This window comes from Procambarus clarkii, chromosome 7 (assembly GCF_040958095.1).
Source record: "Procambarus clarkii isolate CNS0578487 chromosome 7, FALCON_Pclarkii_2.0, whole genome shotgun sequence".
In the NCBI taxonomy this organism is placed as follows: Eukaryota; Metazoa; Arthropoda; class Malacostraca; order Decapoda; family Cambaridae; genus Procambarus; species Procambarus clarkii.
In genome coordinates, this window is record NC_091156.1 from 10190970 (window position 1) to 10218677 (window position 27708).

The following is a 27708-nucleotide window of genomic DNA, read 5'->3' on the forward strand; positions in this document are numbered from 1 at the left end:
AAAGTAATCCTTATTTCAAAGGAGCATAAAACTTCCATTTGATTTAATGCTCAGATATGTTGTTGGGAAGGTCAAATCATTTTATTAAGCATCTTCAAAAGAAAGAAAAAAAATAAATTAATCTATTTTATTTTTGTTTCAAACCATCAAATTTTACATGTCCATAATTTTACAAAATTGAAAAGTTAACAGGTACATGGTAAGAACATTTGAAGAAAATTAGTTGGATCATTAGAGTACATGCACTTGAATATTACAGTATACATAATATTTCAGTCTTTATTTTAGTATTTTGTAAATAATTGCTTATGCCTTTTATAATGTTCTGTAGTTAATATAACTTTCTGGGGGAGCCACTTGGTGGCACCCTGTAGGTATCTCGCTGAGGTTACTCTGATCTCTTATTCTGATTGTCACATCAGTGGTAAAGAAGCAGTTAATTTGGCCTACCTAGGACCAGAACCAAAACCTGGCCCCTTCACAGGAGTCACAGGGATCAAATGACATTCTGCCATTTCACCTGGAAAACATCCAGAAAGTCGGCAAAGGTTTTCAGACAACTGCTGGGTTCCCAAGACAAACTAAAATAAAATGCCAAATAGCTCTCCAAACAAAATAAAAATCCACAATTGGCTAAAACCAAAAAGCCCCGAATGATGCCTCTTGGCAGCCCAGAGCTCAGCTCAGTCCAGTTACACATCAGTTTATTTGCTGGTGCGTAGCCTAGAGTAACGCTCTAGAGCTCATTTGTCGCATCTTTCGGCAAGTTAAAGAGCGTCTAAAGCTAAGAGCCATCCCAAGGCTCATCCTGTGGGAGGCCTAATTTGGGCCCTTGGATGCCCATGGATTATTCTTGGTATTTTTTGTTAATTCGGTGTGTTTTTTGGTGGCTCTTGCCTCTGGTTGTTGCAGTGGTGTACTTTTTTTTTTTTTTGTCCTGTGGGTATTTTCTTCATATTCAACAGTGTTCTCCTTTTCTGGTGAAGAATGAGTCAGCAGGCTTCTGGAGGAGTCTGTTGTTGATGCTGGGGGTGCATCATTTGTCAGGTGGCAGCAATTTGTCACTTCCTGCATCCTGCCACCTCAGCCTTGGTGAATGCTGTTTGGGTTTATCATCTCATTCATCCCTTGTTCCAAGGATTGTATTTCTTGGGTTGTCCAATGTCATAAAGACTAGATAGCTTGCAGTGTGTCACCAATGATGGCAAACATGGTGCACTCGGTGGTCTTTCAAATATGCTTTGGCAGATATTTTGGCTTGTGGGGAGAAAAGGGGGGGGGGGGGTTTGGCAGTCTAACACGGTCATGGCATCCAGGTATTTATTCAGTGTCTCGGGTCATCTTCGGTCCTTTGTTGGCCCCCCCCCCAACCCCCTCCCCCCCAAGTCATGGTTTCCCAGGTGTTGGTGCCTCATCTTGGTTCCTGCTGCTGCCTCCTCCTCCTCTGTCAAGTCCCTCCAATTTTCTGTAGTATTTAGGTACAGGAAACCCACCATTGAATGTAATGAAATGCCTTTCTATGGCAGAGCCCTTATGGCTCCATGTCTCCCTACTTTTGATGTTCACTGGTTCTTGGCAGTGTTTATCTGCTCCTGAACTGATGTGTGGGCAGACACTGGAGTGAGCGCTTAGTCGCTTGGGCAGCACTTGGTACTTTCTGGTTTTAGCTAGTTTTGTGTTTTTGTTTGGTTTGGAGAGTATTTAGCACTTTAAATCACAAAAGTCTTGAGAACCCACCTGTTGTCCGTAAAGCTTTGCCGATTTTCTCTAGTTTGCTGGTGGAATGTCATTTGCTCCCTGTGCCTCGTGAAGTGACCAGGTTTTGGCACTGGTCCCTGGTAGGCCAAATGAACTTGTGCAATTAATTTGACTGTTAGATAGGAGTAATCTCGGGAAAATAGTTACAGGGAGCCACCGGGGCTCTAATAGAGAGGTGTTCCATTACATTCAACACTGTATTTTTGTGTTTCAGTGATCGATTCCGTACTATGATCAACGTTCTTGGCGACAGTATTGGTGCTGGGCTGGTATATGAACTTAGTAAGAAGGAACTTGAGCAAATGAACATTAATGCTAATGCTAATGGTGACGTGGATCGACCATCCAATGAAATTGCTATGGATGCCGTAGAGTGCAGCAAAATGTGAGAAAAGGTAGAATATAACCCACAGCTCGATATAAATTTTACCGGGTCTACTAGCCCTTCAACTTTACGACTCCAGGGCCTTGGCACTAGCAACTCGGCCAGGAATGCAAAGCAGGACTGGAAGGAACTGACTTCTTTGCAACATGAAACTCTCCTTTAGAATGGTGTTCCAAAGGTATTCAATGACTTCATGCCTTGCCATGGTTGGCAAATTTTAAAAAGATACTTCCATGTCCTCCAGAGGTGAATTTGTGTATTTTTACATGGAAGAGAGATATACACTATATATTTGTATATATACAATTTTGACCAGGCATAGTATTGTGATTAAGGGGGTCTTGCTTGAGGACGTCATAAATACCTGATCTGATACATTGTCAGATTTCCATTTTTGTCTGATGAACAAATTGGTGTAATATTTTAGAAAATTGATTTAAGTTACTACATAAGAAAATATGTACAATTGTTATTTTGCTAGACCTTTTTTAAATATGGACATACAGTAATTGCATCAGCAGTGCAGCTTTTAGTAAGGTATTGTTTTTACTTGTTGTTCATTTCAGTTGCAGCAGTTTATATTTTTTAAATAAATTTTCTTGCAAGCATAGTTTTGTTTGCATATGAAAGTTGACTTGAAATACAAATTACCACTTACATTTTAATAGTAAATCCTCTTTTCTCCGCTAGTGACTAAAATTTTATCAAAATAGCCAAGAATGATACACAATAGTGTATACAAAATGGTGCATTTATTGTACCTCAATTGACAATATCTTGCTTAGATATGTTACTTGGCATATATATATATATAAGCAGTTTTGTAATTGTCTTGTTGGAAGGTATAGAGATTATATATATATTTGTTGTAAAGTTGTAGGGCCTCGGCTACTGTGTTTGTGTTAGCATATGATGTCGCGAAAATCCTTTCATCCTCATTTCAGATGTGTAGATACTATAAACATAGGCATGTGAAACCAAGCAATAAAACCAAATTTCTGCATGACCTTATTAACTAGTAGTGTTGAAGTTGCCAGGGTATATGGCTTGGGTTTCACGTGTACTCTTATCATGTAAATATTCGATGAATATGTACAAATATGTGTATTTAAGGGGTATAATCCCTGGGCGCACATGTTTCCACAGCCATTCTTGAGAACCCTTGAATGAAGTTTAGCTTTATGGGAAAATGAGCAATATTTTCTTCAGCAATCACCACACACACTTCTGTCATAAGTGTGGATTTCATCTTGTATAAAAACTCTACTGGTTAGTGATTGACACTTTGTTTAAATTGGTTAACAATATTAAAAACGTCAATGGACTTAAGATTTTTCCACCGTATTTTAAGTCTGTTGGAAACCAGCGATGGCTCTCCCAAAAGCTGGGTCTCGATTGCTTTTAAAGCATTACTATATTAATATGTAATGTATGGAGATTTTAATCTTGTTAGATAAAGCAATGGTTGATGTTCAACAGTAGAATTCACATCTGTTCAGTGGCATAGCCTGACAAATTTTCCTTAATTTTGTTCATACTGTACACGTGTTCATTGTACAGTACAGTATTTGTGATGGAACAAGCAATTCATAAACCAGTAGGGGTTTCTATGGGGAATGATGTTTGTACAGAATGCTATATTAAAATTCCTGGAAAAAATGTGGCTTGCTACCTCACAACTGTAGAAACACAGACAAGCCAGTGAGGGCAAACTGTATGCTTGGAGATGAAGTAATATATAGTCATAATGGCCCTTTATCAGCAGAAAATAAATCTGCATGGTTTTGTGGCTAATTGAGGGTTTTGATATACGAGTAACCGATTTAGAATTAAGGTTACCCTGCTTCATATCATATCGTATTGTACTTGAGAGAAGCTAGTAAATGTTTTTATAGATCTTAGGTAGTTGAGATATGTTAAGTAATGTTTGTGCTTGTCAAAAAATTTAACTTTCTTATAAACTATTTGTTGATTTGATATTTATTAGTCAATGGGTCAAACATTGATACCTGTATACACACCCCTGATGACAACATTGTGTAATACATTCAGCTAAAGTTTTTATGTACTGACAATTATTAACCATAAAATTGTTTTAAAGGCTAAATTTGAATAAACTACTGATTTTGAGCAGTAAGAGAATGAAAAGCTTTCCCGAAATGGAAGAAATAACTGTCCTAGATACTGAACATTAATAATTAGGTAAATTAAGGTACTGCATTGTTAATTTTGTATTATGTGAACCTGATAAGCCAAACCACTAAGTAATTTTAACATGTTTAAAACTTGTTGAATGTGTAACAAATGTATTTCTCAAATTGAGCAAACATTAAATATACAGTGTCTTAACACGTGTCATGTGATTTTCCAGTTATTACTTTTGTAAATGGACTTTATATAAGGGTGATTTGATGATTGTTGCCGCCAGAGGCAGCTAGTTTATTGTGGACCCCCATACCCATCCTGTGAGCGGTAGCGCAAAAAGCATTACAGAGGGCACACAAAAGGTCTTTATCAGACCTCATCTTAGATTATTACATAAACAATTTCATCTATCCTTCACACCTTATAGTTACAATGTCAGCTAGTTACAGAGAAAGTGCTATTAAAAGAGCTATAAGGGTAACTTGAGCCAAAACAATAAATTACAAGAGTACAGTGTAATGGACCAAATATCATTTAATGTTCATGTTAGTGTCTGTCATAGTGATTGTAATGATTCAAAATGTGATATACTGTAGCACGTTTCAGAAAGATGCCACCAAATGTTTAGCTTAACAGGTTGTACTGTATAATTTATTCAAATTTAAAGGCAGTCTATACACAATTTTAAAATATTTACCCCTTTCTAATCAGCTGTATCTTAAGCTCAAACTGCAGTAAAAGTAAATAAATTTATAATATAAAACTAGAATTAGATTACCCTAAAGTAGAACTACTATTCAAATAGAACAGTAATGGTCTCTTTTTATGTGTAACTATCATAACTTATTAGCCAATTTTTTTTTTTTTAACATTTACTACTGTACCATGGCATCTCCAAAATCTGGATAACAGTATGGGCCTGTTCGGGATTTGCTTAAAATTCAAATTTTGTTCGTTTTCCAGAATCATTATGGATAGTGATATTAGGTATTTACACAACTATTAATGATAGCTGCACAATTGTGGGCCAAAAAATAAATTAACATGTTCATTTGCTGGTCTTGATAAGAGGCAACAAGATGAAGGTACAACACTAAATTGTGCCATTTGTTAAACTAATGCAGCAACACTGAACTACTGTATTCTTAAAGTGCATGTTGTTCATGCCACTTTCAGGTATGGACTACCTGTTCACGTTTAAAATGTAACCAAGATATAGTACGGTATGAATCATAAGTAAGGAGCATTAACATGTTCATTCTTAAATTTCAATGCTTTTGTCACCACTACTGCTCTTATTTTATACACACTGTGACCTAGATTGTATTGTTAAACAATACTACCAATAATATACTATACTACTGTTGGTTTCTTCACCGGCCATGATCACTTTCCCAACTGCTTTGAGTGTGATGGCTACTTCAATTTAGTTGATTTACAGCATTTTGAGGTGGGCAGGTATATTTTACGTTAGTCCATTATCAAAGAATAGTAGTTACGTTCTGAATGTTGGAATTTTGCATTTTGCTAGTTTTTTCTAGACCACCATCAGACTTCTGAAGAAAGGCTGCAGGAACATAGCCTTCATGACCACTATCATCATGCACATACCACCAGTCTGGAAACTTTATGCTAATTGGCCAAATTAGTTGGCCACGATGCATATTCAGCTGTGTTTCATCAGTACCTACAAAGTCGTAGAGGGCCACAAACACCTGGAAACATATTCCATACATGTCAAGAAGTAAAAAGTTGTAATCACTTAATGTACCCATCTATAGTTTACTGTTTATTAATAATACTTAAGATATTCAGACACTGCAAGAGATAAAACTTGCACAAGTGTTGTAGCACAGTAAAATTATATATACTGTATGAAGTATATTACCTGAGGGTCACTGCATGGGTAGGAGCCAGAAACTTGCTCCTCCTTAGCATTACATAAATTATTGCTGCTGCTGTTGGTATCCAGACTCTGATAGCCTGTAGTAAGAGGTTCAGAGACTTTGGACTGATTCACAGGAAGGTTAAGCGCTTGCGAAGCAGATTGTAAGTCGATGCCTTCAGACTGTGGGACAGGCAGTGTTGACTGCAGGTGAAGCTCTGGGGTGGTGCAGGCCAAGGTATTATTTTGACAAGTTGCTGTGGTGGTTCTTCCATTCCACTTGTTGTGACCTTCCAGTTCTCTTAAACAAGAGGCACTCACCAAGCCTACATTCTCTGCAACAAAACAATTTTAAATATCTGCCTATGCATTAATTACTCTTGTGCAGTACACAAATATACTATACAGTATCTGCCTTTAGTAAATACTGTAGGTATAAGGTGGTACTCTTGGTTTGCATGCTGTTTAATAGTTGAGGGCTAAATACTCATTGACTCCATAGTGTGGGTGCATATATACTTTTAACCAATGCCTCTCCCTTAGATGTTCACTATGGTTTATCGAGTCAGTTACCTAATCCAACTTCATACAAAATGTCCAACATTTATGCCGGTGTACCTACATATCTGACTTGTACAACTTTATAGATATTACTGCTATGCTGTATGCGTGTCTATACATACATAAAACAATAGTTGCATTTTTATATTATCAACATAAAAATGCTTGGTTAAATACATAGCTATAGATCGTGATACTGTATATATGAACTGTATTTCTGTATTTGTATGTGGAAATCATACATTTGAACATGCCTACATCTCCAAGTTTAAAGAAATATACAAGTGTATAACACTATACACCTGTATACGAGAATGCCAAAAGTTGGAGGCCCACACGCTTAGTTAATGTCAAATTTGTAGAAGAAATGGTCTTTGATATGGGATGGACATAGGCTGGTCAGGTTAGGTCCAAGTTAAATTATTTAAGAAATATAGCATGCAAACACCCACCCTTCCCTTTCCCCAAGCAATTTTCACGGTCAAATTATTCCAGGATAAGATCAGGAATGTCATATCCCTACTGTGTAAAGTTACTCCCCATTTACCCACACAATTTCTTAATATATTTTCTGAGAAGGTGATGAGGGGTACAGAGGAAGGACAAAGTGAGGGAATAAGAGATTCACTCGGCTGTTACAGTCCACCTTAATAATACATTTTCCGAGAGGAAGGGATCAAGGGAAAGATGTGAAAGAAAAGCGTTCAATGAGGATGGGAGGAGAGAGATTAACCTGAGCACCTCCAGGTACCCTGTACTATATCTGAGGTTGGAGACCAGAGGCTTGCAACTTTCCAACACAACACATTGAGTGTTATAGACCAGTTGGCCCTAATGCTACACTAAAAAATACAGTGGAACCTTGGTATTCTAACAGGGATCCCTCCCTCACCCCCAATCAAATTGTGTTCATGTTCGATAGTCGACCACTTGTTTAGCGCTCAAAAGTAAACATGTGTCCTAGACAAGTCGGTTTCCTACTAGCTGTCATTCAGTGCACACCACCACTAGACTTCTCTAAACCTTCTCGTGTTTACTTGTACAGTATATTCTTATTGTAAATAAGTCACCATCACATCTAAAAATGTGTAAGAGCCAAGCAATGAGAAAATTATTTAGAACCATGATTTAGATGAAAGAAGAGAGAAAGAAAGAAAAAAAAAGCATAGCAAAATATAAAAGTAGTTCCCGCATGTCTGCATTGGGTATGCCTAAATCTAGTTCTCTAATAAAAGAAATGTGTGCAAAATGGGGAAAAGTGCAACGTTTTCTTGATAAATATCGGTGACAGCTGTGACAATGGTGAGATGAAGTGTACACAATATTTGCATTTATTTCATTTTATCTATTGCATCAATATATTTATTTTTATGGTCTGGAACTGATTAATCCATTTTACATTATTCCTTAATGGAAAAAATTGTTCAGTACTTTAACAGATAGAGTACCCTCCCCGCCTTCAAGAACCAATTGGGTTTGAGTATTGAGGTTCCCCTGTACTGTATGGGCAAATATTGAAAAACCCCTCCCTCCAGGCAATTATGAAGTCTCAAATAAAGGTTACTTATTTGCCATAGACTTTTTAACAAAGAACTGAAACAGCTAAATATTGCTTTTTCTTAGAGGGAAGTAGAGGGTCCAGAAGGAAGGAGAGGGAAGGTGCAAAGGGAAGTGGGGAGGAAGAGACCCATGTACAGCCGGGTACCCCCATCTAGTATGATGATCACATTGATCAACCCACCTCCATCATTGATTACCCAGCAGCTTGCATCACCACTCGGGTCAGCTTTCTTGAGGACAGCAACCACTTGACCAGCTGTCAGGGCAACTTCATTGTCCCGAGTCTTTACGTGAGCCCTCTGTGCTACATACAGGCTATTTCTCGGGTAGCTGCCCAGAACGACATCTTTTCTCTGCAAGAAAATGGAAATGATATACCCATATTTGTTGTTATTATTTATTTTAGTACTGTTAATTGCATTAGTAATGACTCATTTCATATACATAGTTGAAGGTACTGTTGTGCAGATTTTGGAAATGGTACATTATTTCAAAGCCACACATAGCATTGTACAATAGAACCCCCATGTTTAAATCATTTCAGGTCAAGATACTAACTAGTAATCACAATTTCTATAATTATGTCAACTAATGCTCACACCTTGACCTCTGGCGTACATGTAGGAAGTGTGCTGGTGACCGGGTGTTGCGGACTTTGCAGGGTGGTGGCCACACCTTTCAAGTACTCCACTGGTAAACTTAGCCTCTTTCTATCTTTTCCCTTCTGCAATAAAAATTGAAGATATTAGATACATCAAGAATTTTAACTAAACAAACTTTGGATCGCCAAATTTATTGGATGTCATGATGGCTTATTTTGAACCTGTGACAAGGAACAGATTTGTATTTTTATATCCCTGTCAGTATCTACAAGGAATGCAGTGTGGGATGTGGGGGTCGACGTGTGGGTGGGGGGGGGGGGAGGGGGGTGAGGAGAACTGGTCAGTGGAGCACCAGCCTTGCTTCTTACAGTGTTGGTATTCAATCCCCAATGGTCTAAGAGGTTGGGTACTGTTCCTTCTTTCCATTATACAGGTATCTTGACTCTTATTATGTCCTCATATCCCTTCCAAGTATTAAATGACAATACTGGCTTAGCACACTTAATTCTAAGCAACATGCAGTCAGGTATTAAGTGAATAAGATGATTTGCCATGATCTTATCAGTACTCTCTCGTCAGGAAAGTTAAGTGACTTCTTACCTTGCGGAGCGTATCCATGGCTCTCGTGGGATCACTCTTACAGACTCTGGAGGGCTTGAGCAAGGTACTGGAGGAGCTCTCTGGAGCACTTTTCTTTGCCTGCAGCCGAGTCTTTGAGAGCAACACATGGGAAGACAACTCCATCTTCTGTAGATGATCAGCACATAAGGATATTTTATGAAAAAATAATTTGGAGCAATGCAGTGACTTGAACCAATGTTCTAGTGACTCCAACACTTGCCTTAACTGACACAATAGGACAAAAGCTATTCAACCCAGAACTTGACTGAATCGACTGGAAAGGTCTGGAGGCCCTCAACTGGTGCCATATCATATCACTTTGGAGTTGTGCAGCATAGTGGTGTCAGACTGAATAATTTTCATTATGGAAAAAGTGCTCTTCTGCATAACCTCCCAATATTATAACAGTAAAAACAATTATAAATATATATTTTAATGTAACTTACAGCTTTCTCATTTTTTCTAGTATTGGCATCGTTTGTTCTGCTGTAGTGATGATCCCAGGAGTGTTTCTTGTGGTAATCTGATGGCAGGAGGAGCCGGAGCTGCTCAACCAGATGCTCTGCTCTCTCTCTTGCCTCAATGGGGTCGATATATTCCAACAGCGGCTCCTGATTAATGGAGATTGACATGTTGGTACATCTTTCACAGCCAAATTTATAGGAGACTAATCTTTTTATCGTATGTTTTTATCGTAGCTGAACTACAAAGGAAAACATCTCCACAACAATTCTGGAACTTCATAAAGAGGATCAAGGGTAACCCCTCCTCTTCTGTCTTTACATACATCACTCACAACAATCAAAACTACACCGATCCCTCAGTAGTAGTAGACATATTTAAACAACACTGGCAGGACATCTTCAATCCCCACCCCCCACAGCCAACAGCAATACAAAACATAAACAGAGTAGAAACATGGATCCGGCACAACCCTCAGGCCATCACACACTACCCTACCATTGACCTCACGACACTAGACAACTTACAAAGCGACCTCACAGAATCAATACTACCTGCAGAAGTTAAACTCATGCTCAAGAACACCAGACGAAAAGCCCCAGGAGCCTCCGGCATTGGCCAAGCTCTCCTCAAGCAACTTCCAGACCCCCTAATCTTTGCACTCACAGACGTCCACAACGCCTCACTAGCATCAGGATATTTCCCAAGCCCATTCAAAGAAGCCACAGCAATCCTCATTCCAAAACCCCCAAAATCCCCGACAGACCCTAAGAACTACAGACCGATTAGCCTACTAAAGACACTAGGGAAAGTATACGAAAAAATCATTAATCATAAACTCAGGAATCACCTAGAACACAAAGACATATTGCAGACAAACAATTTGGCTTCAGACAACACCGCTCAACACAAGACGCACTGAACATAATAACAAACTACCTCTCCATAAATAAGCACCAGAGGGCCAAGACGGCCCTCATAGCAAAGGACGTTGAAAAGGCTTTTGACACAGTATGGCACGACGGCCTACGATACAAACTCTGCACTCTATTTCAACTATCTGACAACATGCAGAGGCTACTTTGCAGCTTTCTAACAAATAGAAAGATGCAGATCAAGTTCCTCAGCAAGCTGTCAGGTTACTTCAACCTAAATGCAGGTGTCCCCCAGGGCTCAGTTCTCTCACCAACCCTATACATACTCTATATACACGACATTCCTGACCCAATATACTGGACATCAATGACCCTTTGCTACGCTGACGACGTAACCCCACTGATCTCGGACTACACGATTAACGCCCTCACACGGAAAGCACAGGAAGAAATAGACAAAGTAACCCTCTGGGAACACGACTGGCGGATAAAAACAAATCCCAACAAGTCCAAAATCACATACTTCTTCTACAACAAACGACGTAACCCTGCCCCAGTAAAACTCTACTCTCAATCACCAGATGCAACCCAGATCCCAAGAGTCAACAACACCACAGTACTTGCCTACATTTACCTTAATGGGAGAGGGGGAGAAGGAAATGTATTTTTAAAATCGTAAAATATAATACTAAAACAATAAATAAAATTAAAGCTACGGGAAGAAGCCAGTCTCCTCAATAACATAATTATTAATATGAAAGAGCCGGCTCACTTTGTATGATTGCAGTAGTTTTGAGAACAAACTCCTAAAATCTGAAAGCAGTGGCAAATTGTATACAAACTTTCTTGAACAATTCTAGCCAAACTACGTCCATGTAACTTGTAACATGTTCACGTTCACGTAACGTAATCGACGTTGATCCTAAGTTGATTAAACTCTAGCATGTTTATGCCTGTTTAGCTACCGAATCAAGCCTAATTAAAGCCCTAACTAAGCCCTCACCAACTGAAAGACCATTAGAATACATTTCTGGACAGAATTAGACAAAGAAGTCTGACGTGAGGTCGCGCATAAACAACTTGACTAAGACCATAGTCCACTTTACAACTAGAAGATTCAACACTCGGCATTAGGATGGAAGAGCTTAAGTCAAACTCACCTGTGCCAGCAAGAGGTAAAGCTTAGCGAGGTGTCCCTGAAGGTAGAGGCGAGAGGCGGCGAGGGAGCGTATGGCGAATGTGAGCATCTCCGTGGCCCAATGGGTGAGGATGGGTAGTTCCTCCAGCAACAGTGTGTTCAGCGACTCATAATCCCCAGTCTCGTGCGTGTCTTCCTCCTCCTCCTCCTCCTCCTGGGAAAATGTGTACAGTTAAGACATCGTAACGTCATTAAGAAAACCCAAGTAATAATGCTAATGATTCATTGCACGCACCTACACAAAGAAAATATTAAGCTTTAGAAGAGCAGTTACATATACAGACGTTGTAGTTGTTTATTAAATACATTAATTTGTTCCAGTCATTAGATGGGGGCAACCCAGGTAACGATAGGCTTCCCCCCATGACGAACTAGGACTCACAGCTACAGTAGCGACGTTGGTGTCCTTAGCCATCTGCAGTTTAGCCTGAGCTGCGTCATAATCCAGCTTCTTGTGGTAACGCTTCTGGATGAGTCTGGCAGGCGCCGCGCACAGCGTCCCCACCTGTACTGCAGGCTGCAGTACCCGCTCCTGGACCTCTCTGTCCTGACGATTGGGGAGGAACAAGCGGCGTTATCATTTACTTTAAATAATAATTCGTTGTGTCAGGGACAGGAAGCTTGTGTCTGTATACTTTAGGCTCTTATCGATGTCTCACATCAAGGTCGAACTACTGACCTTCCCCACGATACAACCTTAACAGTTTAATTTAAATAACATCCCATAATAACCTTGATTCGAGTCACTACATTATTAATTTATACATTATATATTCATTTAATATTCTCATGCATGAAACACTGTTTTGATATCATTTATTAAGAAACAAATAAGTTAGAAGCTTATCGTGATATCGTGTTATCAAAATATCAAGATGGAAATATAGCTGGTACTGGTTTACACCATATAATGAAATGTGAAACCTACAAACATTTGTAGGACCCTATTGCAAGAGTCTAGCGTGGCTTCTTTGATGGCTTGAACACTGGGAGCATTGGGAAGGATCTCGGCCAGTCCCTCAGACACTATCAACTCGGCCGTGTGTCTGGCCCTCACCGCCTCCAGGAGGGTCGTAGCGTGGTCCACCAGCGACCTCGCCGCCTGTTCCACACTCCGGAACTTGGCCTCCTCCTCGTCGAAGCCTGTGCTCGTGGTCTGTGGTGGGGAATTTGGTAGGCTTTCAATATAGTTTAGAGGCTACTTCATAGCCTCTTTACTCCGTGTTCATTGTGGTTAAATTCATTTCTAGTGTACAGTATTTATTATTTGTGCATTATGCAATTTAATTGTACTTTGTTATTTCGTGTTCAATTACGTCTTGTTTATTTGCTTATAATTGCTACTTTCTCGATGTTTACTATTTTCATTTATTAAATATTTATCTCTTTCCCCCATGTGTTTCGCTCTACTACAGACATTTTAATTTTTCAACATAATTAAGATTATTTTTCTAAATTACCTGGTAGGTGAAAATTGCAAATTTAAGAACGATTTCAACGATTTAAAAAAAAAATTTAGCCTTAATATATCTACTAGCACTTTGTATTCACTGAACTATCCCATCTACTAAATTTAAAAGGGCTTTCAGGCTTAAGACTTTAAATCTACGGCAAAATACCTGGCTGATGATGCCCAGCTTTTGGGAAAGGATGGTAGACATTCTTGCAGATTTCTTGGCGATGGAATGGAGGGTGACCCGTCTCATCTTGCCGCTGAGGGAGTGGTCCACATCCTCCCTGTACTTGTACACTGTAATGCCACACAGTACATAACTCGCTCCTAGAATATGTTGTGAATAGTTTCCCCATTTTCGGGTACAGAAATCCCGATGTCATGCTGATTGAAGCCTCTGCCATGACGCAACCCACAACACCTGATCAACTCCAAGGGTACCTGTATATACTACTCTGAGAACAGAGGCTTCACAAGTAAGACAACATGTCTCTTCCTGCCCGGGAATCGAACCCGAGACCATTTTAGTTGAGAACCAACCGTACTGATCACTGGGCTACATTTTAAATATAAGCAGGTAGAGTTGTGTGGGGGGTTCCGAGGTCCACTTGCTTGTTGGCTGCTAGATAGTGTGCCTTATTTCAGGAGGATGGGTTGATTTTAAGTATTTGTAGCAACTATTTGGTCGAAAGCGCCAATAAATCAACCCATCCAACCAATTATTCCTAAGGCTAGTATAGCATATACTATAAAATTATTGTATTAGGCCTAAGAGAGCTTAAATTCTATATTTATGTTGCTATCCCTTCGAGATGTATTTTTTCCTGTCTGAATAAACATATCTATTAGATTTAGATGTTTAGATGTTTAGATGTTTATTCAGGTAAGGTATATACATACAAGTGATGTTACATTAATGGATTGATATATAGATAGAGCTAGTACATACAATGCCTAAAGCCACTATTACGCAATGCGTTTCGGGCAAGAAAACATTAATATCTAGAACTTAATACTAATTGAGCATAAAGAATAAAAGATGTTGAGAACAAATACAAATAAAGATAAAAAAAAAAGGGGGAACATGACTGAAAAAGCAGCACAAATACAAATACAATACAATACTTATTACTCCCTCATCTATCCATACCTCAACTATGGTATTTGTGCTTGGGGTTCTACTACCCAAAATCATTTACGTCCTCTTATTACCCAACACAAAGCTGCTACTAGGACAATATCCAACTCTGGCCCCAGACATCACTCGGTACCCTTACTCAAATCTCTGAATATGTTAGATATTAAGTCACTGCACATTCTCTCTTGTGTATTATACATATATAAAACGCTGAACTGTAATGCCAATCCTGACCTCAAAAGCTTCATTGAAGGTTGTAACAGAACCCACGAGCACCACACCAGAAATAAATACAGTTTTGATATTCCTAGAGTACGTCTTAATCAAACTAGAAATACTCTACAAATCAAGGGACCCAGAATGTGGAATGACCTTCCCAACCATGTTAAAGACTGTACCTCTCTCAACCAGTTTAAGATAAAAACTAAACACTACCTAATAAATTCCCTGTAACCTACCTCACTCCTCTATTGTCAACCCATGTCTGTTATTATTTTTTTTTTAATCAACACTGTTTGTCAACCTATTGCATTTGTGCTGCTTTTTCAGTCGTGTTCCCCCTTTTTTTTATCTTTATTTGTATTTGTTCTCAACACTTTTTATTCTTTATGCTCAATTAGTATTAAGTTCTAGATATTAATGTTTTTCTTGCCCGAAACGCATTGCGTAATAGTGGCTTTAGGCATTGTATGTACTAGCTCTATCTATATATCAATCCATTAATGTAACATCACTTGTATGTATGTACCTTACCTGAATAAACATATTTATTATTATTATTATTTATTTATTTGAACTTGATAAGGAGTTTCCTCCAGTGAAGTCGGAGGATTAATTATTCACAATTCACGAGCAAACGATGTACACAGTCAAATTGGGACACTTACCAAGGTCGAGGCCTCGGGTATATTCATTGACATCCCTGGCGGCAGCTTGAAGACAGGCGCTGGCCTTCTGCAGGTCGTGGTAGTCAGGGTCGGTGCTGGCTGTATTGTCCAGAAGTTTCGACACATACAGTCGGTACCTGCAACGGATATTAAACGCAAAATGGTTACCGACATTAGGTCAGCACAGTTAACAAGTTTAGCCTCTTATTGAACGTCTCAAGTTCGAAGGTTCACTTCAGCATGGAGTTATCCTGCAGTTTGGTCACATACGAGATCGTATATATGAAGCAACAAATAAATTTTTGACGACTATCTTAATATTATTTCTTTCCTCCTATTCGGACACAAAAACGGGACAACTATTTTTCTCTTGAATGTGAGCGCGCGATATATTTTTATGTCTGACGAACAAATAGTTCTATAATATTTCAATTCTTATCGGATCGAGTTGGGGATAGTATAAAGATGTTTGCCATGAAATTTACGTTTTCTCTAATAGCCACATAGCCTATATGGGAGAACGGAATTGTTTTGTATCTTCGTGGTAAGACTATTGTATTATTGACACGACAAGTGTAATCGACGAAGTTTCTTTATTTGGTGCCGGTCTAACGCATCCTTGTGTGACATTTTATACATATGTTCTTCTAGAACATTCTATTGCAAACACATTGGTACAAAAATTAAATACGCACATAGAAAATTAAGGTCAGGACAGTGAAAAGAATACACACTTTTCAATATTGGTTTCGCCTATGTGCCGTAACGAGTAAACACTTTACCCACTTCCCACACTCTTGCGGGTAAACCGCGATCATGATTCTACATTTATATGCATATGTGCGTGTAGAGAATTTTATTGTAATCTTAGAGATACCAAATTTAACGCTGTAGGACAAGTGTGAAGTTGACAACCATGAAAAGAATAGAAACATTTCGTCGCTGTTTGGAGCTCACGACTAGTGATCGCCGTAGTTCTTTATTTGGTGGTGGATTAACTCATGCTTTTGTGACATTTTATATATATGTTCTTCTAGAACATTCTATTGCAAACACATTGGTATAAAAATGAAATATGCACATCGAAAATTAATGTCAGGACAGTGAAAAGAGTGTACACTTTTCAGTGTTGCCGCTCGATCACCATTAACGCTGAGCACTTTGCACTAACTTTTTTTTCTCGTTTGCCGGGAGGAGGAAAGTGTATTAAAAATATCGTGCTGCATTTTTCAGACTAAGTTCAAGCAAGTTTATTGAGATATTAAAATACATCCCCAAAGGATAGAGTAACAAAACAGGGATACTTGTCAAATGTTCTGATAAGCATATGGGACATTATTTCCTCAAAGGGCCCCACCTGTCAATGTTTCTGATGCTATTAGTGACCTAAAAGATAGAAGGGTGACCCCAAGCTGGATGTTTGCACTTTTTTTTTGTAAGGAACTACTATCACAGAGATGATTTTGAGCCCTATTGAAGTTAGATGCATGTTGTATGAATGGTGCGTTGGGGGTGGATTTTCATCCGGGGGTAGCCCTAGAATCTGTGGATAGTCTCCGTATTCCCAACCTTACACTACCCCCCTTTGATTCTCCATCCTTTCCCCCTCTCCAACGTATCCCTCGGGTTACCCGGCAGGCAAGACTTACTTGAGAATGCGCTGGACAGGTTTGATAAGGACGGTGTCGAGAGTGAGGAGGTTGAGGCCGCCTACACTGCAGTTCCTGGGCCAGCCTCGCCAGCTCTTCCTTGGCCTCCTCAGACTCCTCGTACTGTGAGGGGAATTCTATGAATTATCTTGGGGTTACTAACCTACTAATATTCAACCAGTAACTTAAATCAGTCTTTTTGTTTTCCTAGTGCAGGGTACACCAAGACCTTACCTTAAGTCTAGTAGATTATTCTACATGGTCAATAGCTTCTTGTTACACCGACGCCCCAGGTCACAGGAAATTTTTGGCGATAGTGTGATTTCACCGCTTTGCAAGTTTGTTATATCTTAAATGCAAGTTTCAGCTAAGCTACATCCATCTTTAATGCATTATTTAACATTCTTTACTTTAACTGATAGTAATAAAGCAAATATTTCCAAGTTCTTTTACTCTAAACCTACACCGACGTCACCATTCTATCAGGAATGTGAATCGTCAAGATTCCAAGCATCAAAACACTACGTCTGTCCCACTAACATGTTAATTTCGCGCGCTGGCGACAAGATCTCTTGTCACTCATTTTTCTCTCGATTCCTCTCGGACGACGCGGCCCTGAGTGACTCATTAAAATATTTGTTAAAAATTTAAATATTATCCGATCAATCTGGTAGTAGTTTCAAAATGAGCGCCTTTAGAATTGCGCCACAATTTAGCACCATATGTCACTTGAGCAGGACATATATTTTATCTTGAATGCACCTCAAGCGTCCGATCAACTTGGGGATAATTTAAGCATGTTTGCCATTAAATGTTTGTTTTTCTCTAATAGCCACATAGCCTATTTAGGAGAACGGAGTTCGCTTGTATCATCGTGGTAAAACTATTGTAATGTTGACACGAGTGTAATCGACGAAGTTTCTTTATTTGGTGCCGGTCAAACGCATCTTTGTGTGACATTTTATACATATGTTCTTCTAGAACATTCTATTGCTAACAACATTGGTACAAAAATTAAGTACGTACATCGAAAATTAAGGTCAGGACAGTGAAAAGAATATACACTTTTCAAAAGGTGTTTCGCCGATCTTGCGTCTGGTGTGCCGTAAGAGCCCCTTAACTTCAGCCCCTAACACACTCTTGAGGGTGGGCCGCGATCATGATTCTTACATTTATATGCACCATGTCCGTGAAGGGAATTTTATTGCGGTCACAGTGATACCAAAATTAACGACGAAGCACAATTCTGGGATTGACAAACATGAAAAGATCATAAAACATTTCAGCGCGGTATGATGCTCATGGCTAACAATTGCCATAGTTTTTTTATTTGGTGCAGGTCTCATGTCGGGTTTGGTAAAATTTTACATATAATATTTCTCTAGAGCATTCTCTAAGCTACTAGGAACAAAATGTTCCAAATAGCACGGGCTATGGTGAGCCCGTAGTGACTTACCTGGCACAGGAGCGGGGCTGTAACTGTGTCCCCGGGCCGGGAAATTCTCTTATGGGTCCAAACACCAAATCCTCACATCCCGGATAGGGATTGCCGAGAGGCAAGGCACAGGGAGCCTTATTTGCTCACCCACTGGGTTCCGTACAACAAGAATAGCAAGTGTTGTGCAGAAGCATTAGAGTTCATGTCACTAGAGTTCATAGAGTTCATATTCATTACTTACCGACCGGTAAATAAACTAATGAAACCGATACAACCTGAACTTTAGAACTTGTCCTACAAATTATGCCTGAATTTAGCCGTTTGCACGTATGACCGGAAATTGACGTAATTTGAAAATTACAAAAAATTAAAAAATAAATTTGGGATTTTTTTTTTTCCAAAACAGTAAGTTAAAGGTCCTCTGGTAGGTTAGGAGGGCAGGAAAATTGTCCTAAAGTTTCAAAATGTCATGAAAAACGTTAATTGAAAGTGTCCTCTCCTAACCTAACAGACTAAGCTGGATGACCCAAACAGAAAACGGGACAGTACATCACTTTCGTGAGCCGATTTCATTTCAAGTTACGTCAGTGTTTGGCCATAGCGCGCATACTAGCCAAAAGCGACATTATTTTTAGGAGGACGGGTTGCTTAAGACGCAGAACCGACAGTTAATTACCTTCTTCAGCAGAGGGAGCACTTCGACGCTATAGCCAGAGCAGTAAATTTTGTACACCTGACTTAGCTCTGTCGCAAACTGCAGAAACGCGCTCCCCACCGGAACATCATCGTCACAGCTCTCTTGATCGCCTTCCAAAACCTTCAAAAGATTCCTGGCCACGTCCAGCACCTGAACCAAACAAGCTTGCGTAAGCTGCCACTATATTTATAATTAATCAACTAGGTTAAGATGTGATGGGCTAAATTATACGGATAAAGGAGATAAGTTATCATAAGCAAGCTTTGCTTAGCACGAGTTTTCTAGATTAGAAAATTTTAATAAGTACCACATACCTAACCTGTGCGCGGTAGTGGACTCTTTACCCAAGTAGAGTTAATCTAGTGATGGTAGTGGAAAATGTTACAAAAAACACATAATGGGTCCAGGAACCCATTATGCTACTCCTCCTATTACTGATACTCTCACATGAGAAGCAATTTAAACTTTATGCATTTCCCTAGAACTAGCTGAAGGTGACTAGACTATGGTTATAGATCAAAAAAACAATTTATAATATATGTTAAAATCCTGATTATGTGCAAAGAATTCATAGCAACGAATATAGAACCGATTATTCATAAACAGAAATGACGGCTTGACTAATTTGTACCAAAAAGAATAACAAAATAGGTCTTTTGGAGATGATAGCATCAGACAATTTACAAATCAGAAATGTACAAAATACAGCTCACTTATACATGTACAACTACACCGTTAAAGGTGTTTGGTTTAGTTTTTATTTAAAAATATATGTAGTTCATGAGTCACAGACAAGGATCTGAGAGGCGCCAGTTTGTCGACCTGAAACTCACACCTCTAAGCGTTAATGGCCTCAAGTGACCTGAGGTCAGATCATGCAAATTTTACGGTGTTACAACATGTGATGTAGCGAATTGGCAAGGAATTAGATGAAACCGACCTGATGAATGTTACCGAGGAGAGTATCTAGGTCAATATGCTTGCTGCTGGAGAAACGAGAGACCACCTGGAGGAGGGTCTCTAGGTCAGTGATGTACTCCCGCTCCGTCGTCACCAGCTCCGCCACCCTCAGGTCGTAGCATGGTAGGTGTTCTACACGGTGCAGTGGTTGTGCAAGTTCCTGTACGCAAGGTAAGGTAATTATCAAAAGAAGGCACCAAACCGGGAAGGCTATGTAGCACCATCAAAGTGCGAAATAATCAGAGGGCGCTAAATATCACCAAGAAAGCCAATACGAGAACAAAAACGCATAAGGCGAACGATATCAAAAGTATCCGATTCACCTAGAATTCTATCTCCTGTACGCAAGGAATTGGGTGATAATAGGTAACAGTATGTTTCATCCCTATTTGTAAGAAAAAAATTACAGCAATCAGAAAATGATCGCGTCTCAGATCGATTTCTGTCAACAAAATGGAGAGCAGCTTCATAATTTTTCCTTTATAGACCCAAATGAAACTATGTGTGTGTTAGTGACTTAGCAAGAATGTACCACTTACAATCACCGGACATGTTTACTTTTTAGGAAATGTATATGTTTATCTCTCAGAATGTTTGGTAATATGTTTATTGTTTGTGATGTGTGTTTTATGTATGTATTAACACGTTGTACTGAACGAGGTGAGAATAGCTTGAGCTACCTCATCCCTTTGTGTGTATTTTACCTCATAAACTTATTTCAATTTCAATTGTTTACTTTCACGACTCATTGTACATTTGTTTGCATATAATGTATAAACTATGGTAACATATTCAAGATCTATCAGGAATGTATTTTGCTCAAACAGGCAAAAAATATTACCTCTGAGGTAAGCGCCCTGGCTTCACCAGACACTTCAAAACTCTCTTCGTCGTCCCAAAAGTCATCGTCGTCGAAGTCACTCAGCGAAAGCCGGTCAACGTCTGCATACAATTAAGATCATGTCATATCCGTAAACAATTTTGCTGGTCCAGACAACTGGCGGTACTACTATTTAGGCTATAGTTGATATACTTATGAAAAACTTCTACAACAATCTTGAATAATATTTTGGCATTGTAAATCTATCGGGGAATAAGACATATAATTATATGGTAAGATTACTGTTCTGCAGTCTTCTACGTTTTCTATCAAATGTTCTCACTCCACAAGAAAAATATTTCTTGCTATTTGTCGAATCTCAGTTTTCTTTACCTTGAAATAATTTGAGCGCATAAAGCATCTAGTGTGAATTGGTCAAAATGAGCATAAATAATTGTATATGTCAACCTGTCCACAGGTTAGGCTCGTTAAAGCGACGGCCAACCCCAAGACGCATACATCAATTTTAACAGTTGTATTAAAAATAGGTTATATTCTACGTATAAGAGTTAAATCTACAGTTAGGTCTCGGTTAGATTAGGTGTTTAGGTCGGTTGTCAATTATTTGTGTTTTAAATACGTGGTATTATGCACCCCATACCCATCTTGTGGGCGGTAGTGGAAAGGGTTACAGAGGCACATAATGGGCCTCTTGTCCCTGAGCCCATTATGTGCCTCTGTAACCCTTTCCACTACCGCCCACAAGATGGGTATGGGGTGCATAATAAAGGAACTAAACAAAAAAAATACGTGGGTGAATTTAAGCATTTACAGAACTGCGATTCAAACAGAGGTCCGTCAGTGAAACATTGTTTCGAACGTCATCAGTTATGAGTCGTGTGTAAAGCATTTCTAAAGTCATAAACAGGGGGTTTTGCGGTTAGATTAACGAGCATTTGACCTTTGTTTATGAGGACTGGGATATAATCAGGAGGGAAGTGGAATTAAACTTGTGAAGACCCTCTTCAGGCCAAAAATGAGTCAGATTAACTGCACCCACTAGTTAGAATCTTTAGTAAGAGTGTGAATGTTGACAGGCGTAGATAATTCTATATCTACGATCTATAATACATGCAGATAATAACTCTCAATAACACGTCTGAAAATAAATGACCAAAACCCACAAATTAAATGAATTGTGGCCGTGTTTAGTCTCATCCTCGCCCCTTATCAAGTCATTATTATCTCTCAATCACCAAAGAGCCCAGAGCTCAACCCCCCGTAAGCACAACTAGCTAAGCAAGTACCTTCCCAGCCCCGTTACCCTGTGGGTTTAAAAAATAAAAATGTACATTAAAATTTTCACAAACTGAAAGGTCGATATTTTGTGGTAGAGAACCTAAAGAAAATTGAAGTTATTGGGGGAGGGAGAGACTGTGTAAGGACAGCACACACAGCCTGACAATTGGGCCTAGGACACCTGAATTTATCAAAGGGCGACCATCTCTAATGACCTCGACGGGAACATGAAGCCACCGGCTTGTCCAAAGTCACCCCCCCCCCCATTATTCCCGAGAATTTTATAATAGCTTTTAAAGGGATATCCTCCTTCCCACCCTTTACATTCTGTTAGTCTCGTGTTCTCAAGATGCAAAACTTTAAAAAAAAGCTCACCTCCAGTCTTTGATAAATCCCATTGTAAATTATTCACACTGGGCTCCATTTCATTTATTTAACCATAACATCGAGTACATGTAGATCACTGATTTTTCTAAGTAACTTTCTCAAATGAGCACCAATAATATCCTTGTGTAGTTATTTCAGCTCTCTTGAAAGGTTCATGAGAATTGGGTGTTAAAATTAAAGTCTACTATACTAGTTTATAACTGCGTCACAACACAAGCACTTGAAGCGATCTCTAGTCCTGATATACACTCGCCTACACATGTGGGAAGGTGACTATAGGACGGGATATTGCTATCACCCTGCAACCCACACTGTTGCACCTACGCAATCACCCTACTGAGCTAGCTGGCTGCACTACCCTCTCAAATAGAGATATGGATAAAAGCGACAGCTATCAGTACTCCTAATCAGATAACAGGTAGTTAAATGGAACTCATGGTCTTAATATTTTGAGCACAGAGGGGGCGTGCATTTATAAATGTGTCTCATTATCGGGGATAAGAAGCTTCTTAGGTAGATCACGATAAGCTCAGCTCGCCTCTAAGACCAACCAGTCCTCGACTTAAGTCCATTACATCCAGCGGTCGCAGCCCGTCCTCCAGACAAAGATGCTAATATATTATAATATTAATTTATATTTGAGAAAATTCCCAATTTGAATGAACAGCGTGTATAAATTTATGAATGCGTCTGTGGGGTCGGCCGCTGGATGTAATTAATGAACTTGAGTCGAGGACGGGGTTGTGGTGTTGAGAGCTGTACATCTTGGTAGATGATAGATGTTGTGTGAAAGCGTAATTGTCGATCAAGTGTGGGCTAAGAACTGTGGTGGAAGGAGATACAGAAATGTTAGTAGGATTAGGAGCGTGAATAGAGTTGAACAGGAGGTGTACAGTTCTTTTACAGAAAAAGTAAGTGATTTTAGATTTGTTAGAGTTGGTTCTAATGCGCCAGTCATACTCCCATTTAGTGATAACGTCGAGTTCTTTTTTAGCTTTGTGATAATGTGTCTATGGAATGGTTGGTGACAAGGTGAGACATCATCAGCATAACAGTTAATGAAGTGGGATGAATAGGATCAGGAATGTCATTGATGTATAAGATGTAGAGGGTCGGGGCAAGAACAGAGCCTTGGGGAACACCGGCGTGTAAGTTGACGTAATCTGAGTGTTGTCAGAGGAGCTTGGCTGGCCGCCAGGGGATGCGGACGTGCCCACGCCTCAATTGACGAGCGAGGCGTAGAGTCGGTGATTGGGTGACTGTTCCGTACCAGCTGTGTGGTACCTCTGCTGGTACAGGATACAGCTGCTCCAGGATGGGGTCGTCATTGCCTCCACTTAAGCAGACTTCTTCGGCTTGACTAATTTTCTACACCGGTGGAGTATATGGTGTTTGGTGTTGCGCTCGTGCAGGTGCTCAGTGTCCACTTGGCGGATTTGGTGGGCGTGTAGCTCGTTCGATCAAGACACCGTGGTGGTGGTAAAATTTCTACGGCAAGCTTTGTTCCAGGAGTTCTTCGATTGGTGAGTGGGTTGTTCATTCCCTCTGCCTGATGATGTAGGCACCGTCCGAGTGGTCAACTGGAGTGTGACGTTGATGTACCGAAAAGTGCATGGAACCCTATTTGAAATGACGGAGGAGCTTTTGACCAAAATGTTTGAGAAAGTGCTAAGCGTACAGTGAACAAGGTCTCTGCTGGCTATTGTAAGGGGTCGCTTGTTGGCACCAGGACTTTGGCGATGTCCCCTGGCGCGGAATATACCGTTTTCGATATCCCTGATGGAGTTTATACTCCACTGTCTGTATTCAGGCCGATTGATTGATTGATTGATGAAGATTAAGCCAACCCAAGAGGTGGCACGGGCATGAATAGCCCGTAAGTGGTGGCCCTTTGAGCCATTACCAGTATCAAAAGATGATACTGGAGATCTGTGGAGGCGCAACTGAACCCTGCGTGACGGGAGATGTCTCCCGGACCAAATGGTGACCAAATGGTGGTATTCAGGCCAGCCCCGTACATGTCATAGGTGTGGGCTGGGTGACTGGGCGTGCTCCGTTGGGGTGGCTGACCGGGTCAATAGACTTTCAAGAATTATATCTTCCAGGAAGGTGATTTTCCACTTATTAACACTCCGGAAGCTCCAGGGGTGCTTCCGGATCAGTAGGCATAACTAATAAGATTGCAATAGCTTAACTGAAAACCTTTTTGTCTTGGACTCGTGAAGCTAAGTTTAAGCATCAATGTTCTTCTAAAGTTACACAAACAAATTACCTTATTAGAGTCTAACACTAAAAACCTTTAGCTAACCTTAGTTAAAAGTATTGTGTGTTATTAATTTAGCTGTCTATTGGTCTAAATTATTTAAACAACATGCTTAAAACAACTTAATTACAACGTATGATCTATAAGCACTAAACCAACGGTAGAAGCCTACCGGTTACCTTGTTAAATGAAGATTTTACAGGTGAATACATTTTAGATCGCGGATTAAAAAAGATTTTAACAATTAACACCTTCCACATTTATCTGCATAATTGCCATCCTGATATTACCACTCCATCGCACTACTCGTTAACACTAAAAAAAAAAAGCTAGGGCGACATCATAATTCATGGTGTCGGGGGGACAGGAAGCCTGAGAGTATTTAAACACGTTTTGGCTTTTTTGGAACCCTCGGGTCCCTGAGTAGGCGGCCTGCTGGTCGTCGGTTCACGCCCACCTGTAATCCTAGTGAATTTTCTCATTGATATATGTCACGTTAATGTGATTTGTGTGTGTTTCACCATACGAGACCTTCTCCTTCCATCATTCTGAATCATGCTCATCGCACTAACCTGCACTCTTCCACTCCATCCACACTAGCTTGGGCACTTTACACAATATGTGGCTCAAATTTCTAGTTTCATTCACATTAAAATATGTCGAAGATTTGTTGTTGGTGTTAGGCTATAGGCTAACCACGAGCATGGCTATTAAGGCCACCACTAGCCCTAATGACCAACTAGCGGGTACACCTATGGCTGCCACCTGACACTCACAACTCTGTTTTGCCTAAATACGTAAAATATAAAAAATAATAACGAATACCGTAATATTAAGTACACGCGCGAACACTACCTTCTATATTGTGTTGGTTAAACAATTAAGGCTAGTGTACAGAGCTACAGTACTCACAGCTAATCAACTTGAACCATGCCAATCACCTGCTCGTCGTCAAATGACCACATTTTATGAAGTGGGGACCCAAAACACTCGACTCGCCCTTGGTTGACCATAATATCAGAATTGTCAACCTTTCAACCATACAGTTTAAGTGTCTGACCACCAGAGGCGCTAATGCTCCCTTGTTATTTACGCTATCCATATAATGATTGCTGTCATTGTCATCGCAACATTTAAATATATTCATGTTTTGTAGTGCATATACGATAACGTCAGAAATTTTGACTAGCGGATTTAGTGTAAATAATAATATATATGCGTTTTGCCTGAACCTGAATAATTGCCTTACCTGAATAAACATTTATTTATTTATTTTGTTTTTAATACCAAATTATGACAAATATACATTTGGAAAGAAAAATTAAGGTTTTAATCCTTCCTGTAGCACTGTTAAGTCGTGTAAAGAAAGAGTGGCAGTAGGTAGGTATCCGGGAGTGAGTTAACTGTTGTGGGTATGCATCCTGCATTGTGTGGTGGTGGGCATTATCAGGGGAACGCGCCAAGCCATTACGACTATATAGCAGGGAAGGGGACCCACTACCCGTCACGCAGGGTGCAGCCGCACCTCCACAGATCTCCAGTATCAGCTCTTGATACTGGTAATGGCTCAAAAGGGCCACCACTTACGGGCTATTCATGCCCGTGCCACAATTTGGGTGGCTTAGTCTTCATCAATCAATCCACTACCCATCTCCGGCGGCAACAATCAAACAAGGGCTTGTCGGAAGCGAAAATGGAGCCTAGGGCGGGTTGTCATGACAATTAGTGATGGCTCTTATTTTGATTAGGGGTTCGTAAACCTATTGAGCTTTTATTCTTAATTTATATTAAAATGCTAGTAAAATACATTCATTGAGGATGAGTAGGGGGGGGGGCACAATGAACTACCACTCACAGGATGAGTATGGGGTGCACAACAAATTAGCACTCACAGGATGAATATGGGGTGCACAACAAACTACTACTCACAAGATGAGTATGGGGTGTACAACACACCACCACTCACGGGATGAGTATGGTGAGCACAACAAACTACCACTCACAGGATGAGTATGGGGTGCACAATGAACCCACAACTGTGCCAGTAGTAGTATATAAACTTGTAAACTCACAAGAGAACAAATTTCATGTAATCAAATTTAATCTACAATATGTTGTCTCCTCCACCAAGACTTCTTGTTACCTGCACTGATGCTGAACCATGTTGATCCACAGCAACATAGGTGTTGTGGTAGCTGGATTGATGTTAACGAGATGTACCGCATAATAAATGTCTATGCCCTTGAGCTTTCTATAGAAGTCATTTTATGCACCTTTCTTAGTTAGCTATCATTAGTATTGTTATTGAATGTACAAGGCTGCACAAACCATCTTAAACATTAAAACCAGACTTGAGCAGCTCCACTGCACCCAATAGGGATATTCAATGTCCTAATATTGACAGCTCATCTAAACTAGTTCAAATACAGGCTGCCTACTGATGTATATACAAAAGTTACTTGCTTACTGTTAGTTTGTATATACAGTTTGTCTCCAAGTAGTGTTGAAGATGTTGAATCTCCCAAGATCTTAATACAGATGGCCATGTTTAGCTGTACAGCTGGTATACATATGATGTTAAGTTTTAATTCTTTCACCTTCTTGGGTAATTACTGAAAAATAGAGCCACATCTACAGTGGAAAATTCCTGAATGCATGCAAATTA

General features: G+C 39.7%; 2 protein-coding genes across 12 annotated transcripts in view; one reads left to right on the forward strand and one right to left on the reverse strand.

Annotated features, from left to right (window-relative positions):
• The window catches only part of LOC123761342 (excitatory amino acid transporter 3), a 167395-nt gene extending 162903 nt beyond the window's left edge, over positions 1-4492 (forward strand). For all 11 annotated transcript variants that reach the window (XM_045747303.2, XM_045747304.2, XM_045747305.2 and 8 more), the window contains one exon: positions 1973-4492. In XM_045747303.2, the coding sequence (XP_045603259.1) occupies positions 1973-2147 (175 nt within the window). In that variant the 3' untranslated portion in view covers positions 2148-4492. The remainder of the gene's footprint in view (positions 1-1972) is intronic.
• On the reverse strand, positions 113-27589 carry LOC123761341 (rho guanine nucleotide exchange factor 38). Its single transcript, XM_069314636.1, is given in 17 exon segments — positions 113-6003; positions 6177-6508; positions 8476-8647; positions 8896-9018; positions 9497-9643; positions 9964-10128; positions 12015-12206; positions 12435-12599; positions 12981-13208; positions 13672-13802; positions 15531-15667; positions 17180-17238; positions 17240-17302; positions 19294-19464; positions 20255-20434; positions 21116-21216; positions 27511-27589. Coding segments are annotated over 17 exon segments (2679 nt in total). The 3' UTR covers positions 113-5769.
• Positions 27590-27708: the final 119 nt, after the last annotated feature.